At 36.4% G+C, this 16341-nt stretch overlaps 1 protein-coding gene across 2 annotated transcripts in view; it reads left to right on the top strand.

Annotated features, from left to right (window-relative positions):
• Positions 1-6972: 6972 nt before the first annotated feature.
• LOC131037183 (pentatricopeptide repeat-containing protein At2g15820, chloroplastic) overlaps positions 6973-16341 on the top strand; it is a 95111-nt gene continuing 85742 nt past the window's right edge. For both annotated transcript variants that reach the window (XR_009104184.2, XM_057969252.2), the window contains exon 1: positions 6973-7632. Coding sequence is in view for 1 of the 2 variants with exons in the window: in XM_057969252.2 (XP_057825235.2) it covers positions 7168-7632 (465 nt within the window). In the remaining variant the exon portion in view is untranslated. The remainder of the gene's footprint in view (positions 7633-16341) is intronic.

Below are 16341 nucleotides of genomic sequence, written 5' to 3'. Positions count from 1 at the left end.
GATTCCTAGCATTTCCCATTTATTTCCCATCTTTCTCTCACAAAAACGTGAAGTGCAAAGGTTGGAGTTCTTCCCATTTGAAGAATGAAAAATGTTAGTTGTGGTTGATTATGATGTTGCTTTAACACTTTTAAGTCTTCATCGTAGTATACCAGGTTGTCCTTCAATGTCAGATTTGTCGTCATCTCTAATTCCAAAGAAGATGAAGTATAAATATGACAAGTACCAAAATGAGGTTTCACCTTCTCAATTTTCCTCTCCTTTGGATCGCATAAAAGATATAGAGATAGGGCATGTGGAGATGTCAGAATTTGTCAAGAGGGTGGAGGATCCGCATGATAGAAATATGCAGCGGTTGTTGGACAGCCATATCCATCACGCATCTTCTTTTCCAGTGGCTGCCCTAGAACCTGAATTTGTTCTTGCTTGCGCCCATCGCTTTGACAAGGAGATGAGAACCATTAAAAATGATGATGGTGAAGCAATAATCTGATTGATGCAGATATAATTGAGAAAGTCTTCAGAATACCACCAGCACCTGTTTATATTGAGATTTCCAAAGATAGTGCAGCTGAGTACTATGTCAAAAGGGAAAAGGACTACAAATGTCATATTAATAGGTGGATTCATGAGCCACGAGCTGCCTTCTCAAGATGGGATAAGTTGTACCGTTGTGACTTCAAGTGGGAAATTGGAGACATCATAACTCTCCTCAGCAGGATGATGGGTCTTGAACACTCTAATGTTTCTGAACCCTGGATGTATCAGTTTACCATGTTCATAAGGCAATCCCATCATATATCATGGGGAGAGATTATCAGCGATGCTTTGTGTGAGCAAATTGCAGTAGTCCCTTCCACCATGACTTTCTACATGAATTCATACCTAGTGTATTTGGCAGCGTCACTCAGACATTTCCCTGGTCTTTCTACCAAGGGTGACCGCTCGCTTATACCTATATGGGAATATTATGATCAGCTACCTTTGAGACCTAGCAAATTGCATTTCAGAAGAGTTCAAGATGCATTCTTTGGTTACTTCATGTGCTAGTTTGACATAACTCTAAAGAACAGAAGGGTGTCAAATGAGGCATGGGAAAGAGTGAATGAGTATGGGCGCTTGTTTCTTCAATTCCCGACCTTTACCTATATGAGAGTCAGATGCTATAGTGGGCAACCATACATGCTCCCTAGATACCCGACTGATAAGATCATACTTATGAAGTTGGGAAGACAGATCATGGTTGTGCATGCTCATCAGTCTGTTAGACATAAGGTCAGAATGGGGATTTCTACAACTAACCCATTGAAAATTGGCTGGTATTCTCTTGTCACTTCTGTTAAAGCCAAAGCTATGGAGACTGAGATGTATGAAATTAAACTCAAAAGGTTTAAGTCTAGAGCTGATTTTGATTACCAGAGTATGAAGGAAAAGATCAAAAAGTCCTTCGTGCACATGCATCGTATTGAGGATATCTAGGTAGATCTCCACACAGAAGTGGAGATTCTCAAGATGGATTACTGCAGGCTTACTATTGAGAAGGTTATTGATTTGAACTTGGTGGATATTCCACAAGGGATGATTGATGATGAGCATGTACTTGATACTGAATATATTTCACGAAGGGTTGAGGAAGCTCCACTTCCTTTAATCCAATGGTCGCATAAAGAATGCACTTCCATTCTTGAAATATTTCAACCTATCTTGGCTAACACCAATACTTGGCTCAAAGGTAATGGTGTTAGACTCATCAAGATCAAGGTTGGGAAAGAAGATGACTCTACAGGGCCTCTTGGACGTAAGTATAAGATTCAGATTGACAATAAGGAAGGTGCATCATCTTCTGGCACCAGGATCAAATTGCGAGTTAGTCGGGCAATAGTGCTTCCTCCTGAGGAGGCGACAATTCATGGAAAGGAAAAGCCATAGTTTCATGTTCAAGTGATTGATCTTGATAAGCCAGAAGAAGGACAACAATCTGATGATGCTCCTAAGTCTCTAGCTTCAGACTCACCTCATGAGATTCCTTCCTTAGTTTTCATTGAGACACCTCTTTCTCCTCCTGACATAATGGTGGAAGAGTCTCCTCAGAATGTCGTTCCTATTTCAGCATACGAGCCGTCTCCTGATCATCAACAAGAGGGTGTGCTAGAAATTCCTAAGGATACTCCTGCATGTATCCAATTGTCAGATATTGATACCTCCACTTCTGGTTTTGAAGAATTTATGAGGCAATCTTCATGCCCATTAGTTACTAAGCAAACCATGGCCGCCATCCAAATAGATACTCCTCCCAGGGTGACCATGACTGTTCAAACAGAAATTGCTTCTCCTTTACTTGCAGCTGCTACTGAAGGAGAGTTGATGACTTTACCTCCATGGCTTAGTTATTTTACCCCATAGAGGAAGAAGCAAAAAATCTCGCTTGATGCCTTTGATTATCAAGAACTTAAACAGTCTAGACTCAAGGTTGCTAAAAAGGCCAAGACTATCTCAAGAGTAACTGTTGATAGCAACAAGATGAAAGTGGCTGAAATTGTTGAACCTCTAGTAGATAAGACACTTGAAGAGATGCCAGCTGCTGATTACAAAGTCACAAGGGATTGGGCAAGCAAATACATGAAGTGGTTAAACATTATGCACAGTATTCTGTAGCCTCACTAGTGCAATGATATGATGAACTTCTAGCTAAGAAAGATAAGCTAGAAGAGGACAACTGACAACTTGTTGCAGCTGTTTATAAAATCACAAAACTGACTGGTGAAGTGAGTAATACAAGTTCTTCTGAGGCACGAGAATCAATCCAGGGAGTTGAGAGAGTTGCTCAAAAGGTACAAGCACTGGAATATTGGGTTGATCAACTTCATAATCTATCTACACAAGTCTTGAAGGAGGTTTTCCAAATGATGACCAAGTTGAAAACCATTGAAGAATAATTGAACCAAGTTTTTGATACTTTCAAATGGAACTTGGAAAAGGTAGAAGACAACTTGACTATTTGGCTTAAAATTCCTCAGCAAAAGTTAAGCGTTCTTTTAGAACGTCAGGTAATTCCTTCAAGAGTTGTGTACTTGGAATATCAGGAGCTCTTGGAGAACAAAGCCCTTGTTCTTAAGTTACTTATTGAAGACATTGATGATGCTATGAGGCTGCGAATGAAAGTTTTTTAGGATATGGTCTCTCATTGTTAGAAAGATTCTTGCACCATCATGGGTCATAATGGATAATTGTTGATAGAAGAAAAGGTTCTTTCTGATCTACAGTTGAAGATCTGTCAAGAGTGGAAAAGTGAACCATTTTCAACATCATCCATTCAATCGTTAGTGACTTATCAAGGTTACTTGCGGGAAATTCAGTCTTCCTTTGAGAGAAATAATGCCACAATCCTTCGTTGTAGCAATGTTATCGTGAAAACCATGATCGTGGCCAAGAACACCCATGAACCGGATCCTAATGAACTACGAATGATCATCCAGAAGTTCGAAGGATTCATGTCTTCACATACTGCAGCTTAAGTGTTTTTCAACACTTAGTTGTATTTTTCCATATTTGTAATCTTTTAGTTGTAGTTTTTCTTTTGACAAGTTACATGTAGAAGAATTTTGTAAATTTCAAGAGAAGTCATTACTTGCACTTTTGTAATTACATGTAAAGCAACTACAGTTTGAGTTCAGTTAGGACTGTAGTTGGAATAAGTCTTAGTTAGTTATTGAATAAGTCTTGGTGGTTGAGAGAATCTCTCAAGTTAGCTAGGATCCTCCCACCTTTTTCTCAAGGCTCCTCTTCTATAAATACTTGAGGGGTCTATTGTAATCAGGATCTTTTTGAAAGCAAGCAAAAACTCTGCCAAATTTGCAGCAAAGAAGTCTTTTAGCTTTTATGTGTAAATTGAAGAATTGAAAGGAATAGAAGAAAATTGCTCAAGCTTTGAGTCTTTGCTACATTCTTGAGTTTGTGTTCCATATTTCCTTTCTTGCAAGTGTTTCTTTGAGAACTTAATTGAATCTGATTTGCAGTCTTTAAGCTGCAAGTATTGAAGATTAATTTAGTTAAAGTATAAGTTCTATTGGGAAAAAGTTTTAAGACTTTGTTCTTACACTTGTTCTTAACAGAATTTAGAAGTAGATTTTGTGAGAAATAGTTGTGAGTCTTTGAGCTTATACTACTTCCCATTGTTTTATGTAGAAAGGATAAGATATTTTAGTATTTGTGCTGTTATAATTTGTTCTTAATCAAATTAGTATAGAAAATGGTAGATAGGACTTCACATAATCAAGTCTTTGAGCTTGATATTGTTGTCCCGTCCTGAAAGAAGTGACAGAAGTCTTTGAGCTTTCAGGAAACTTCATTTCCTTTCTCTCATTTCATTTCAAAAATTGTTATTGTTGTTTTATATCAAATCGCTATCACTTTTCTGTGAAGAGAAAAGGATATTGTCTTTCTTGAAAGAAGAAGAAAGATTGCTGTCCCATCCTATTTTATTTTTAAAGTTGTAGTTAGATAGGGGGAGAATTCCCTTAATTAGGAGAGTTTTACTCACACACTGTGGTTGAAACCACAATTTTGTATATTTCCCCAAGTGTACAAAATTTTCAACCAACAAGATGACATCTTGGAGAGTGATTTCTCTAGATATGTTTCAAGAGACATTGAGCATTATAATGCTACATTTTTCTATATACTTATATTAGCATTTGTTTTGATTTTTTTTATAATGATTTTTATACCTTGGCCTTTATGTTTATGCCATGCTTGTTGTGCAAATCTTATTCTCATTTCACTTTCTGTAATATGTTGTTATGCTTTGTTTTTCACTTGGAGAAATCTTTCATATATTATTTCTATACCTACTTTTATTCTTTCGTGTGTGTCATGTTTTTCTCCTATGCTTGCTTATGTTTCTTGATTACTTTATACATTCCTATGCTCTATATTTTTCCACTTTGGTTTCCACATGTTCCTTGTTATGGACCTCGACTTCATGATTTTATGATGTTCTTATGTTCCCTATCTACATGTTTATTATTATTATAATATCTTATAACATCTTTATGATGCGTGTATGATGCTTACCTTTATCACAATCTTAATGCTTCATATGCTTACATCTAACAATTCCATGTTTATGATCCTATGTATTACATGCCATACCACATCTTTTACATCATATTGGTACTTACATGATCCCTATCTAGCCTTTATGTCACTATCTCTTCATTTGCCTATTTTGGGGGTAAACATTTGGGAGGTACCTTGCCTTTCCCTTACTATGTGTGTCTCCATTACTATCTCCTATCTTTTGTTTGCATGCTTTATTAGATGATGATAGATTTTATAGTGTTTACATGCATTATCACGCTTATATCTTTTTCTTCTCTCCAATTCTTTGCATCTATTGGATGTAACCAATTGGGTGGCATATATATCAACAATATTCCCATGTGAGTTATGTTTTATAGTGGAAAGCTCATACTCATTCTCATGTTTAGGAGAGCTTTACCACTTCATTACTTGATTAAACTCATTTTATAAATGTTTGCACAATTAGTTCTTTATCACTTTTCTATAACATGTAAAATCTCTCACCCTCCTTTGCATTACTTTTACTTTTTTTGAGGATAGTCTCTTTTCGACCATGTTGCATTTAGTGCTTATTTAAATGTGTGTCAAATATTATTCATGACATATTTTCTTGTTTTGTAGGTTTTTAATGGAGTGCTTATTGTAGAAGAATTGATGAATGATTTATTACTTTATACAAAAATTTAGATCTTTTGAGTGTGAAAAATATTTAATTTACACATTAATTACTTGTTTTAGATTGATATGCATTTACCAAGTAGTTTGCATGCACATCAAAGTGGGGATAAAACATAATGGTGAAAATCGCAACCTATGCACTTTTTCCTTACATTTTGGTCACACTTTGATTAGGGTATCCTAAATGCAACAATTAGCTAATAAATGACATATTCTTGCATGAATTTGAGTCATGAAATCATCATATCATGATCTCCTTATTAGTGATCCCTAAATTTTCATTCTTGATCCCTAGATCCATCCTTTGCCATATTGGATCATATCTACAAATGTGGACAAGATCCAAGTCACTTCCACTCTCATTTATTTACCTTGAGATTTGAAATTCAAATTCACCAATTGCTGATCACTTCACTTGCTATTGTGAGAAAACCTAGTGTGCACATGCGTTGATTTAGACACTATGTTATTATATTTAAGGACATTCATTCACTCATTTATAAACATCAAGGACTATCATATAAGAGTTATCAAGGGACATGCCTAGATTATGATAGAATATTTATGAGAGTATTCTAACAATATTTATCAAAGCATTATCTAAGCATGTCATCCCAGGTTTGTTGCATACTTGCTTGCTATCCTTGATCTCAGTTCATTGCCATTAAATTAATCCAACTAGGAGGTTGATTGAACAAAATATGAACATTACAATTCAATAGATTCCCCAAAGGTGTTCATAAGTGTAAATTGTCCTTACAATGTATTAGATATCATAAAATATGATGAATATGTCACAATAGTCCATATTCTATTAGTTCAAATCTTCAAGCTTGAATTTAGGTTCGTGTATTAGTTGAGATCTACACTGAAGAAGATCAAGTCCATATTGATGTAGGTAAACTTGAACAAATACAATTAATTTACAAAATCTAAAATCTTCATTTGAAAAAATCATACAATTTTAACACCTCGATAAATCAATTTCTAACATTTATTATAATCCATCATCAAATTTTAAAATTAATATTACATTTAATTTAATTAATTTCTATATTTAGTTTTAGTAATTTCAATTATTAAACTCCTTAACTCATTTAGGTATATTAATTGTTGATTAATTGATCAACACGTAGAACAATTTTAAAGCTTAATCTCTTCAGTTTTTTGTTCGAAGTACGTTTCTATTCCCATCCTTTAAACACTTGTTACACAGTTAATTTATGTTAGACAAGTAAGTAAGAGTTGAATTCCCCACATCATTACAAGATTTTATCAGTCTAGTTCTATTGAAGTATATGAATACGCCGGGGATTACAGTCTCAACGAGAAATCATTTCTCACTCACTGTAAACGTCATCTGCAAAGGAAAAAAACAAACAAGAGTGAGTTATATACTTTCAAAAGATGCTGCTTTGTGCAGGAGGAGCTCATGAGCTTTCTTCCTCTACCCTGTGTCTACGAATGCCTTTTTCATCAATACCCAGATCGGTTATCACTTGTTATAGCTTACAATTTCCTTCATTTTTATCCAAATCACAACCTTTTTCCCGATTCCGAGGATTCATCTCTGACCCACCTAAGAAAAATCGGAGATTTCTCTCCAAAGGCAGAGCTGCCACTGCTGGCCTGCAGGAGAACTCAAAGGAGGCTGAAGAAAATTCCAAATCAGAGGAAGTGAAAGAACTGGAGAATTTTGCAGAGGAATGGAGGAGAAAGAAAATTGGGTGGCTCTGCAAGGAATTGCCAGCACATGAACCCGCTCCCATGATTAGACTCCTTAACAAGCAGCGGAAATGGATTAAGCAAGAGGATGTTCAGTATATCATCAACCATCTTCTTCGCCTGCGAGAAAACAATATCAGTCACAGGGTAAGTTAAGGTTAAAATTTTTCACCTTTATTCTGTTTTTTGTTTTTGTAAATGTATTCGTTGAATCTTTGGTGAGGTTCTAGGTGACCTTCAACATTGTGTGGAATAAGTTTGGACTGTATTGTAAACATGGTTCACTGTCAAAGGTATCCCATTATAGTAATAACCATAGTTTAGAAACCGGTGACTCCGAAAAATTGGACAAAATTTGAAAAATGCTTTAAATTCATTAAAAAAATCGTACATATCATGCAACATGTAGTTACAAAACATATGAAATGAGTCTGAAGAATGTCGGAAAAATGTTTTCTTTCATATTTGAATAAAAAATGATTACACTGTCACATCAACATGCAAATACAGTTCTGATGATTTGATATGAATTACCTAATGATTGAAAATCATCATAAAAAATTACAATGTCATTTAAGTTACAACATTTTACATTTTTTTGTTCCCTGCCATCATCATGTTGATGGTTGGAGTTCTACAACTTCTTGTTAGTTGCAGCCAACATTTACATTTTTCTGTTCCCTTCCATCATCATGTTGATGGTTGGAGTTCTACAACTTCTTGTTAGTTGCAGCCAACATTTACATTTTTCTGTTCCCTGCCATCATCATATTGATGGGTGGAGTTCTACAACTTCTTGTTAGTTGCAACGTTGGCTGTAATGTGCTTGCTAATTTTTATTTGTAATTTGAACAAATGTTTGACAAAATGCCAAAGTGACGATAATTGCCAAAACACTTACTATTCACTTGTTTCAAATTAAGACAACAACTGTAGTATTTCATCAATACATTTCTCATCAAAATACATACAAAATACAGTCGTCAAGTTTCGATATATGTAGAAGGTTGAAGCTGTGTAAATTTTGGCTTCACATAAAAATGAAGACTATTCTGGAACTGCTGTTACAGACATATAGAGTTCAGATCTATGAAGACTATTTTTTAGATTATCCATTCTATCTGATACCTCTGCTGGAAAGGTAATATAGATGATGAAGACCAAGTTTGCAGACCGAAATGCAGGGAATAGTGCAGAATTTGAATGACAGCTGATATAGAGGGTATTGGACACCAACAGGCAGCAACTCCTCCCAGAAACCTCACGTCTGCCTCCCAACACCTTGTTCCTAGGCAATGAATAGCGCATTAACTGCTGCGGCTGGAAAGTTTGGGGTTCCAAACCCCAACAAACTGAATAGTAATAGTTTTGGATGGACTCTTTGGCCTTATCCATCGTGTCTTAAATGCACCCATTGAGTTTTGATCCCCATCTACCAAACAGAGAACTCTAACCAAGAGCTTTGACACCTACAATTTATAAATACAAAAAAATAAAATTACAAATTTATAATGAAAGACTAAAATTAAAAAATAAAATATTCAATTTGAATTTAAAATCAAAGTTTTGAGATTACCTTCACAATCTTTGTAGTTCTTTGTGCAAAACGATTATCAAAGACTATCCTTGCAACCCTCTATCCTTCAGGCTTCTTTGAATTATGATGAGTCTAGTCATGCTTGTTAAAATTAGAACCAGAAAGATTAAAACTCAGAAATCTGAAACACAAGATCAAGAAGCACAAGAATTTATCCTGGGAAAACCCTCCACCTGAGGGTGAAAAAACCCAGCCACACCAAAAATCAATCTTTATTAATGTCGCAAACTGAATACAAAGCTCTCAAGCTGAATAATTTAAACACAATTGAAAACACTTATCAATCAGAGGATGAAGCTGATAACAGCTGAAACTGAAGGCTTCTACAAAACAGTCAGCACGAAGCTTCCTGGGACATATAGCAATTACCCCCTCGATTACACATAAGACAACAGAGAAAATATATAAGTAGAAGAAGATGTTGACTCAGAATGATGCACCGAAGATTGCATAAAATAATATAAACTCTTGCTTGAACTTTTTCATGCACCCGCGAAGCACAACAACAACACGCCTTTATAGATAAGGCTCAAAACAAGTTCAAGTTGGAAGAAGGTGAAAGGCTGGAAACGGAAGCAGACGAAAAGCCAACAATAACATCCGCAATACACAAGGTGTCAATTACGATACAGCTGTTCCATACACCACCGACGAAGGGAGCCACATAGACAAAGAACCGACCACACCTCTCCTAGGATGAAATACGATAAGTAGAGGAGACACAACCATCAAGCACGACATACTCCATGAAGGCGCAAGGAATATGAAGAGAAAACAGACAGTTATCTGGAAAACTGATACACTCTTGCTAGCTTGAGGAGAGAGAAACACAGAACTCAACAGTCGAACAATATAGGTGAACTGAGAAGAGTTGCGACAAGGCAAAGAAAAAAAAATTCACAACCATCGCAAGTAATGACGTCTTCTGAAGCTACAACATTAACACTCCCTCTTAGCAAAGGAGATGTCATTCACTGAATTTCAAGTCATGGAGTCTCTCAACGTGACAAACACAATGGCTACAACCATATGTGTAAATAGCAAAATTTAATCACGGATTCTCTCAACTTGATAGCATCATGGATTCACTCAACATGATGTTCACCATGGCTACTCCCATGAGTGAAATAAACACAAGCTCTCATCACAGATTCTCTCAACATGATGTTGTCATGAAGTCTCTCAACATGACATCCACTATGGCTATTCCCATGAGTGGAAAGAGCAACAAGGGCTTTCACCTCAAATTTCTCTGTCACAAAGAAAAATGCATTACAAAGGCTTTCACCTCAAATTTCTCCATCATAGAGAAAAATGCATTACAACATAAAATGAGAATCATTGAAGCTGAGACTCTCTCTCAGCAAGAGCATCATTCTCCACAAAGCCAAGCTTATCTCTAAAATAAGAAAACTTCACTCTAGGAAGTGGCTTGGTGAGAATGTCAGCTGTTTGCTCATCTGTGCAAATGTACTTGAGCTCAACTGCTTTCCTTTGTACCATATCTCTTAAATAATGATACTTGATTTCTATATGCTTGTATCTCTCATGAAAAACAGGATTAACTGAAAGCTATACACAACTTTGGTTGTCACAAAGAATCAGAGTTGGTTCCAAAGGCTGCCCAAACAGTCCTGCAAGAAGCTTTCGAAGCCACACTGCTTCTTGTGCTGCTACACAAGCTGCAACATATTCAACTTCTGCTGTACTTTGAGGCACACACGATTGCTTTTTGCTGCACCAAGAAATCATAGTTGAACCTAAGCTGAAACAACAACCAGAAGTGCTCTTTCTGTCAGGCAGACACCCTGCCCAATTTGAATCAGAAAAACCTTGCAAGTTCAAACCTTCACAAGAAGTATATTTCAGACCATATCCCACTGTACCATGCACACATCTCAATATATGTTTAGCTGCAACAAAATGAATTTGTCTAGGCTCACACATGAACTGACTGAGAGTGTTAACAACATAACATATGTCAGGCCTTGTATTGACTAAATACATTAATGATCCAATCAATTGCCCATACATAGTAGGATTAACTAAATCTGAACTAGCTGCAATCTCATTTAATTTTTTCAGATTTACTTCCATAGGAGTTGCCATAGATTTGCAATCTAACATTCCAAATCTTTTCAAAATGTTAATTGCATATTTCCTTTGACTCAGAATAATCTCATTTGATCTTTGCCACACTTCTAAACCAAGAAAGTAATGCATAAGACCGAGATCTTTCAACTCGAATTCAGAAGCTAACTCTTTCTTACATTTAGTGATAAGATCATCCTCTCCAATAAGAAACAAATCATCAACATAAAGAACTAAAATTAAAGCTTTATCATCAATTACCTTGAAGTAAATATTTGGATCTGCATCATTTTTGAGGAAACCCAAGTTCAATAAATAATGATCAATCCTTTCATACCATGCACACGGAGCTTGCTTAAGGCCATACAAAGCCTTTTTCAATTTGCATACGTGTGATTCTTTCTCATGAATCACAAAACCATCTGGCTGCTCAATAAAAGCTGCTTCTTCAATTACACTATTCAAGAATACTATCTTTACATCCATCCTTTGAAGCTTCCATCCTTTAACTACTGCAATAGCAATGATAGTTCTGATTGAAGTGTACCGAGCTATAGGAGCAAAAGTCTCCTCATAGTCTATACCTTCCTTTTGAGAAAACCCTCTAGCTACAAATCTAGCTTTATATTTTTCAACACTTCCATTAGCTGCATGTTTAATTTCGAACAGCCACTTAGAAGAAACAACAAATTTACCTTGAGGTCTAGGAACAATATCCCAAACGTCATTCTTGATAATAGATGGATATTCTTCCAACATTGCGTCTCTCCATACTTGCTGTTTTGAAACCACTTCAAAACTTGAAGGCTCGGATTCAATAATATGATTCATTAAAGCAACATATCCTGCAAACTTATGAGGTCTCTTACTTTCTCTGAAAGTACCATGAGGGGCTGAATATTTTTGCCTGGCCCACAAAGGTCTCTTATTGTCACATGAAACATTACTTGGTTCAGCAGAGGTATCTATAGGATCAACAGGATCAATAGGATCTTCTAATTCAGGAGTCTCCCTTTGAATCTCAGAAGGGGAATTAGGGGCAGCAGTATCCATATCTTGAGAAATCTCATGATCTTCTCTATCAATTTCCACAGAAGTCCCTTTAGATATTTTGCAAGCTATATCTTCTTCAAACAAAACATCTTTGCTGATTTCAATCTTCTTTTGACCTGGAATATAGACTCTGTAAGCTTTTGAAGATTCACCGTAACCAACAAAAATTCCCTTCTTGCTTGAAAGTTCTAGCTTAGACCTCTTGTCTTTAGGTACATGAATGTAAACTGGACACCCAAAAATTCTGAGATGACTAACTTCTGGTTTAGTACTTGTGAATGCTTCTTCAGGAGTCATATTGTCTAAGATTTGATGTTGACTACGATTCTGAACATAAACAACTATCTTGCAAGCTTTTGCCCAAAGAAAGATTTGAAGACTTTGATCATGGATCATGTCTTTCATTGCCTCAACAATAGATCTGTTATTTCTTTCAGCAATTCCATTTTGTTGAGGATTATAAGGGACACAAAACTCCCTCTTAATCCCAACTTCAATACATAAATTTTGAAACAAACCAGAAGTATATTCACCCCCATTGTCAGATCTTAAAACTTTGATCCTCTTATCAGACAAATTCTCTACTTGAGCTTTAAACTCTTTAAATCTAGACAACACTTCATCAGATTCTTTAGATTTCAAAAAATAAATCCATGTCTTACGAGAGAAGTCATCAATGAAAGTAACATAGTACCAAAAACCACTTAAAGAAACAACAGACATAGGACCACACAAGTCAGAATGAATTAGCTCTAGAGTTTCTTTTGTTCTACTTTCACTAGAGTGAAAAGGACTTTTAATATTCTTACCTAGAGCACAACCTTTGCAGACACCATCATGATCTTGATTGAGCTTAGGAAGACCAATGACCATCTTCTCCATGGAGGAAAGAGTTTTGAAATTTAGATGAGCAAATCTTTTATGCCGCAACTCATTAGAAGACATGGAATCATGTGCTAAGGCATGAATAGGCCGAGCTGAAAGTCTATATAGACTCTCATGACAAACACCAATTTCACGATCTGTCTTAATGCTAGAGTTCTTCCATGCAAGAACTTTGCCTTCAGCAAATGCAACTTGATATCCTTTATCTTCCAACGCTGAAATAGAAATCAGATTTCTCTTGATTCTAGGAACAAATAGCACATCACTCAGATGAAGAGGAATTCCTAAATCTAAATGAAAGGATGTAGTTCCATCTCCTTTTACAGAATAACAAGAATCATCACCAATGATAACATGCAAATGAGAATCCTTTTCAATCAGATTAGAGAGGTGTTCACAATATCCTGTAATATGGCGAGAAGCTCCACTGTCAATTAGCCAAGTATTACTATCAGAGGGAACATTACTTGAAAGAGCAGAAATAAATAAGAAACCCTCTAAATTTTCACTTGGTTCTCTATGAGGAGAAGTATTTTCAACATTTGTGGCAACAGCTTGATGCTTGGGTCTCGAAGGACATTCTCTAGCAAAGTGACCAAACTTGTCACATCTGAAACATTGAACCCTAGAGAGATCCTTTCTCTTCTTAGATTCAAGAGCTGAATCACAATTCCTATCTTTGTTTCTCTTGAAGTTTCCTTTCCTTCCTTTTCTTTTAGAAGTACGGGCAGCGAGAACATTATCTTCTTCATGGTGAGATTTTCGCCCAATTCCTCTTGCCTCCAATCTGCATTCCTCTTGAATGCAATCAACTCTCAATCGATCAAACTTGGGTAGATCATTTCTTCCACTAATACCTTGAATGAAAGATTCCCATGAGTGAGGAAGGCCATTCATGGCCAGCATAAGCAGGTCTTTATCCTCAATAGAATCTCCAATAGCATTGGGTTGATCCTTCAATTCTGTAATCTTCATAAAGAAAGAAACAACAGACTCACCTTTAGCCATTTTAATATGAAGGAGTTGACGTCTCAAGGCTAGAGCTCTACTAGTGTTGTTGAATTCATACAGGCTTTAGAGACACTCAAACATCTCTTTGGCTGAACCCAACTTGGATATAACAAGTACCAAATGATCCTTAATAGAATCAATTAGTATCTTTCTTGCCATGAAATTATTCTTTCTCCATTGTGCTTTCTTAGAGTCATCTGATGGTTCATCTACAACAGACTTCACGAAGTTGAGAAGATCATTCTCTTCAAGCACAATAAGGACTCTGAATTTCCATGAGGTATAATTAGTTGCACCATCCAACCTGTCTTCAACTTTGAGACCATTCACCATTGTTGAAAGCTTAAATAAACAAGCTAAGCTTAAGTCAAAGAATATTTTAAAGCTAAGCAATCTGATTTTGGATCTTTTCTTTAGACCCGCTCTGATACCATGTTAAATTAGAACCAGAAAGATTAAAACTCAGAAATCTTAAACACAAGATCAAGAAGCACAAGAATTTATCTTGGGAAAACCCTCCACCTGAGGGTGAAAAAACCCAGCAACACCAAAAATCAATCTTTATTAATGTCGCAAACTGAATACAAATCTCTCAAGCTGAATAATTTAAACACAATTGAAAACACTTATCAATTAGAGGATGACGATAACAGTTGAAACCGAAGGCTTCTACAAAACAGTCAGCACGAAGCTTATTGGGACATATAGCAATTGTCCCCTCGATTACACATAAGACAACAGAGAAAACATATAAGCAGAAGAAGATGCTGACTCAGAATGATACACCGAAGATTACATAAAATAATATAAACTCTTGCTTGAACTTTTTTCATGCACCCGCGAAGCACAACAACAACACGCCTTTATAGATAAGGCTCGAAACAACTCCAAGTCGAAAGAAGGTGAAAGGCCGGAAATGGAAGCAGACGAAAAGCCAACAATAACATCCGCAATACACAAGGTGTCAGTTACGATCAAAGTTCTCAGACTCGAACTCGGCTCGGACTCGGCAAGGCCGACTCGACTCGTGACTCGGCTATGACTCGGCAACGACTCGACAATGACTCGACAAAATTAAAAAACCCTTGAAATTAAGAGATTTTTAACGATTTAAAACTTGTTTCATGCACCCATTATTGAATAAAGCCCAATTATAATGTGTGCTAGCTTGTTATGCCATGAAAGGCATGCTAGTAGAGTATCTACTTGTTTGGGGCTTCTGTTTAGTATTTTCTTTGGCCAAATTGAAATTGTGGGAGCACCAACATGAGACATCATTAACATCTTCACTTGGAAACTGTAAGGAGTGCTTGTGTATGGTAGCATTAAATAGTGTGCTTGTTGAACTTAGGTTTTACCTTGAGACTATAGTTGACCTTGGTCTTTCTTGGACCTCTTAGTTTTTGGGCTATATATATGTTGGATGGAAGGGGGAATTGTGAGGCTAGAAGGGTTTGAAAATATGCTCCTCTGAGACATGTCCCTTGCCAAAAATAACCTTGTGCCCCATAGGGGGATTTTTTGGGATGTGGGGATAGGCAGGAAATGTCCCCAACTCACCCCCTTTTTTCAAAAATTTAAGAAACATCCCTGTTGTGAGGTACTCACACATCGCCCCATTGCAAATGGGGACCCCCACTTTTTGCTTTCTAGGGTTAGCTCTTTTAGTTTTGTTGTTGGTCTTTTTAGTGTCTTAGCCTTTGCATTGAAGGGATTGAGTTTCTCAAAGATCATCAAGTTAGGTGGATCTCCTCAAGGTGGAGTGAAGGAGGTCAGGTCAGTTGAGTGATTAGGGGTTATTTAGATCATTCCTAGGGTTTTTTGTGTACTATCCGGTCATGCTTCAAGTTGCTAAATCAAACCTTGGTTGAATGCATAGTGTCCTCCTAGGTCCCGTCCCTTACATCAAGGTCAGAGCGAATTCGCCTTAGAAGTCTAGAATGTCATCTTGATCCTGAAATGGCTTGAAATTTGACTAAGTTTGGAAATTTGAAGGATCCTCCAAAAACTAGATTTTGCATTATAACTCATGGAGGTCTGAAACCACTCTCAATCATCCTGACAATATATATGGAATATAACTTAAAGTATAAGAAAGAGAAAAGACATAAGGAAATGCCACTTATTCTTAAATGTTAAATTCCATATATTAATCCTGACGGAGAGACTAACTTGTCAAACAACTTCATGTTTTTTTGTTTTTTGCAAGTCAAAACATT

The sequence above is a fragment of the Cryptomeria japonica genome, chromosome 9 (assembly GCF_030272615.1).
Source record: "Cryptomeria japonica chromosome 9, Sugi_1.0, whole genome shotgun sequence".
NCBI classification, from domain to species: domain Eukaryota; kingdom Viridiplantae; phylum Streptophyta; class Pinopsida; order Cupressales; family Cupressaceae; genus Cryptomeria; species Cryptomeria japonica.
Note: the sequence above shows the minus strand (reverse complement) of the source record. Positions and strands in the feature narration are given on the sequence as shown.